We start from the raw sequence: 5,067 nt of genomic DNA on the forward strand, positions 1-5,067 counted from the left end.
AGAGAGAGAGACGGAGAGAGAGGGGGGGGGGGGAGAGAGACGAGAGAGAGAGAGAGAGAGAGAGAGAAGAGAGAGAGAAGAAGGGGGTAGAGAGAGCGGAGAGAAGGAGAGAGAGAGAGAAGAGAGAGAGAGAAGAGAAGAGAAGAAGAGAGAGAGAGAGGAAGAGACAGAGGAGAAGATGAGAGAGAGACGAAGAAGAGAGAGAGAGAGAGAGAGACAGAAGGAGATAGAGAGAGAGAGAGACAGAAGGAGATAGAGAGAGAGAGAGAGAGAGGAGAGAGAGAGAGAGAGAAGATCAGAGAGAGAAGAGGGGAGAGAGGAGAGAGGAGAGAGGGAGAGAGAGGGAGAGAGAGAGAGGAGGAGGGAGGGAGGGAGGGAGGGGGGGAGAGAAGAGAGAGAGAGAGAGAGAGAGAGAGAGAGAGAGAGAGAGAGAGAGGAGAAAGAGGAGAGAGAAAATTGGAGAGGGAGAGAGAGAGAGAGAGAGAGAGAGAGGAGAGAGATGAGAGAGAGAGAGAGAGAGAGAGAGAGAGAGAGAGAGAGAGAGAGAGAGAGAGAGAGAGAGGGAGAGAGGGAGAGAGAGTTGTTGCCTCTATCCTGATCTAACTGACACCATATAAATAAAATATGTTTAGAATTGCGGTGTATTGCCGCCAGTTAGACCTAAAAAAAATAGACGATGAGTGGCAAGAGCACCTCTCTCGTCATCAATAAGCTCAGGAATGGTGGTGTTCTAATAAGCCAAAACCTCTACAGGGAGTCACTGTCATTTCTGCACCACCACCACTAACAACAACCGAGACACGCGCGTCACAAAGGCCCCCTCCCGCGGGGGTCATTGCCGCCTTCCTCATTTGAGTCTCACACATGAGAGCGGTGCCAGGAACAGATGTAATACAGAGCAGGTACAGGTCAGGTCAGTAACCGGACAGAGAGTGAAGGAGCGCTGCAAACGAACATTGACAAAGATGTAAATAGTTTTAGGGACTTGACCTGTGCTTATTGTCAACGCATAGGTCACCTGGAGGAAGAATACCGCACTCGGAAAGAGCTTTTATTTACTAAGCACGCTATCAACAAGGGTAATAACAATGCATTGCTGATCAGGTCATTAAACAAATTCATAACGACACCTCAGCATTCAACGAGTGTAGCACACGCAGCAAACTGGCCATCACTGGCATTTAACAGGCCCATACACATGGCCTTATGCAAAGCAATATACCATGTAGTCTAATATATCAGCCAGTGTCATGGGTTTTCGACGAACATAGGGGATTTAAGATAACGATCCCACACAACCCTGGCATCACTTCTACTGTTTAGACATTCCTCAATCCTGGTGTCTGCCTCCCATGTGAAAGTGAATGACTACACACGCTGCAATCACGCCTTGAAGCTGTCCTATATGCACATGAGCAAGGTCTATATAAATAAGGTCTTGTCATTAAGCTAATCGGATTCGTCCGTCCCGTCATGACGTCACTTGGCGTAAACCTTGGGGGTTCGAGCTCTCGCTCTTTCTCCCGTCTTCGGTTGCACGCTTGCAGTAGTACATGGTCAGTAGTTGGATGTAATATATATATATATATATATATATATATATATATATATATATATATATATATATATATATATATATATATATATATGGAAACCAGCGCCCGCATACTCAAAAACAGTTTACATTGTTGTATCTCACATTGGAGCCGTTACAGTGTCGTAAAGGGCCTCACACACGATCAATTTTTTCGTCAATTAATTTATATAAATTTATTGACGTCAATGAATTGATGGAAAAATTGACCGTGTGTGGGGGACATTGATATCAATTTAATTGAAACAATTTCATTGAATCAATTCATTGAGAGATCAAAACTCCTTTGATATTTATTGATGGGTCTTCAATAAAATTGAGCGTGTGGGCAAAGCGTCAATATATTGATCAATAATTTAGTGTTTTCCCTTGCAGCAGTGAAATAGTCGTCATCGTAATCATGGCTGAAAAGAAGAAGGAAAGTGAGCGTAAAATGATGATGGAGATATTCGACGTTTATAGATTCGGCGTCCATTCTGAGGAAATTCCTGTAATCCTCTGGCTCGTCGTCCCTTAATTGCCTCAGCAATCGTGTATGTCCTAGTTCCCTTCGACAGAGATACCATTTCTTCGCCCACTTACTCCTCTTCTTTCGCTTTAGAGTGTCCAGAGCAAGCACTATTCCTAGAGCCACAGATGCTTTCATCTCGAAATTATGAACCAAACTGAAAATTGAAGTAAAATCATTGACCGTGTGTGGGCATAGTGATTTCCATCAATTCAATGACGTCAATAAATTGATATCAATTAATTGACGAAAAAATTGATCGTGTGTGGGGCCCTTAAGGCCTCCGAAGGTCATACTCGAAACCATATTAGCCGCCATGTTAGGACATCACACATTGTAAGTTACAACTGCTCCAGGGCTCTCGTACGGGTTTGAAACCGGATATAGTACAGTTTATTTCTCGATTACTTAGTCGATAAAAAAAATTCATTTTACTATAACATGCCTTTTCCATATTTAATAACGGGGAATTTTAATTGTCTAGCATTTTCTTTGTTTTCCATACTTTATCATTGTCTCGAATCAAATATGAGTAGTAAATTGAGTTGACAAATGACAAACAACATTTTAATGACCGAACAACTGCAGCGTGAAAAACGCTATTACAGGGAACCCGTAGTTTCTCTCCATGAAAAGAATAAGCATTTATTGCTATATCACAGAGAGAGAGAGGGGGAGGGACAGGGACAGGGACAAGGAGTGGGAGAGTTACCTGGATCCATATCCAATGGTATGTTGCGTCTCAATCGAGAAGAGAAAGCTTGCCGTGAAAGTCTCGACCTTTTCAATGCAAGTCTTTGCCCCGTCGACGTCGCCGTTGACCTTGATGATCATGTACCAGATGAAGGCAAAAGTAAGCCAGCTGGAGACAGTAAGGAAACATAGATGAGTTTTTTTTCACGATCAAATTTTATTTTGTAATAAAAATAATAAGGCAATTTCTGGCGAATATTAAAACAACAACAGATAATTAACATACGGATTAGTGTTATATTCTTTGCCGCAAACTTCTCATCTCCGTGAAATTAATCACCGGAGAATGAAAATGGCGAATGAAAGCTTGATAAACATACCTTTTTTATTTAAACTACTTTAGTGAGATCTTTATTCTGTAATAAAGTAATGTTATTGCTGACAAAGAATACTACTAAAGAAAATGTTGGATATCACATGAAACGAAGATGAATTTAGTTAAATTACATAGGGATCATCATTGGCTAGTAATAACAATATACGAGTCAAATCTAACTTGTGTAAGTGGCAGAGCACAAGCGCCGAATGAAACAGATGAGGGATGGCCAGAAATGAAACAGCGGAAGAGGGGAGGCGCAATGAAGTCCAGACGGTGTTTACGAACACAAAATATGATCACATCTCAGGAAAGAACACACGGGAACGTGGTAGGCCTACCTAATAATGAAGGCAAGGAAGAAGACCAGGAGGGTCCAGCGCCACTGCACGTCGACGAGTGTGGTATACAGGTCCTGGAGGTAACGAGACCGTCGCTTCTTCAGGTTCGAGAAGGTGATGTTGCAGTCGCCGTTCTTCCTGATGATGTCTTTGCGCACGCCCGGCCGGAGCAGCCCTGCGTCAGAACAAGAAGCTATTGAAATTGTAGAACACATGTGCTGTAACGTATTTAGTATTCTTTGTTGCTGAAGTAGCATGAATCCAATAACTGTTTCGAACCGGTTGTACACTTTCAATTTTGACATGTCACAGGCTGTTTCAGCACACCATATCGTATTGCACAGGAAGACATTCGCACTTTGGCAGCGAGTAGGCCTACATACGAGTATTTGGATTTAATCCTCATTAATCCATCCATTAATTCTTAAAGATACCGGAGAGTTTTTTTACGGTAACATTCAACTTCATTGGATATTCTTTAACTCAGGAAAGTTTCAAGCTTCCGGACATATTTTTTTTCTTGTTAGAATGCGACACTGTATGCTACGTCTAACTGGCTTTAACAAGCAATAAAACATTAAAAACTGTCTTAAACACGAAGAAATTAAATAAAAAAAATTATACAAGTTAAAGTAATACTACTGTATTTTCAATTCTAATACTGCTCACATTCACTGGTCATTTCTTTGGACTTGTTTACACTTCGTGCTTCACCCCTTCTTTATTATTTGTGTTATTTTATGCTGCAAATCATAAGTATCTGCAAATAAACAAAACTAATGATCAAAACAATTATTAATGTAAAAATTGATTTTGTTTAGAATGAATTGAAAAGCTGGATTTGTTTAGTAGTATCTCCCCCAAAGCATTGTTGGTACGCTTTGTTTTTAAGCCATGTGTTTGGCGGAAGGCATGAGTGATCTGTATACAAACTTCCCAGTATTATGGAGTGATACGATATTGAAACTGACTTTGAAGGGGGTTTGTTGTGTACTCATGTCATCATAAGGACTTGCTTGTCTACTAGAACCGAGATGCGTGAAGGTGTGAGTTGAAACATTTTTTTTCTGTCTAATTTAAAATGACTTATGAAATGTTACTTTCTCCAGGAATAAATTTGATTATTGCGCTTTTATGTAAAGGATTCTGTTTTATTATTATGAAAAGGTTAATATCTGAAATAATTCTGTTACTACATTTCATGATGAGAATTTTTAATTATTTTCAACATCTTACAGCTTGAATTTTTTTTTTTGGAATATGCAGCCTCGCGTATAATTGCATAGTTATACTAAGAATTTGAATTTCTTCACGATACACCTTCCTACAGCTGTGTTCGATTTTGTAAAATCATTTGACATTTTCATTATGATATGTATTCAGGTAGATGCAGCGTATGTCATTGCATGGAAGATGCCCTCCATTCATTTAAATATATACACAAAACTTAGGAAAAATTTTTAAAATCATTTTGCTAATAACTATAAAAACAGCGCATAACAGCCAACGCCGCAGCCTCCCGCTTGGGGCCGATTCCACGGCACTTCCTTCTAAC

General features: G+C 40.3%; 1 protein-coding gene across 1 annotated transcript; it reads right to left on the reverse strand.

Annotated features, from left to right (window-relative positions):
* Positions 1-2,814: 2,814 nt before the first annotated feature.
* On the reverse strand, positions 2,815-3,687 carry LOC119588268 (inward rectifier potassium channel 2-like; the record flags this gene model as incomplete). The annotated part of the gene is given in 2 exon segments (XM_037936967.1): positions 2,815-2,964; positions 3,513-3,687. Coding segments are annotated over 2 exon segments (325 nt in total), but the record flags the coding sequence as incomplete, so codon positions are not given.
* Positions 3,688-5,067: the final 1,380 nt, after the last annotated feature.

The sequence above is a fragment of the Penaeus monodon genome, chromosome 3 (genome assembly GCF_015228065.2).
Source record: "Penaeus monodon isolate SGIC_2016 chromosome 3, NSTDA_Pmon_1, whole genome shotgun sequence".
Taxonomy (NCBI): domain Eukaryota; kingdom Metazoa; phylum Arthropoda; class Malacostraca; order Decapoda; family Penaeidae; genus Penaeus; species Penaeus monodon.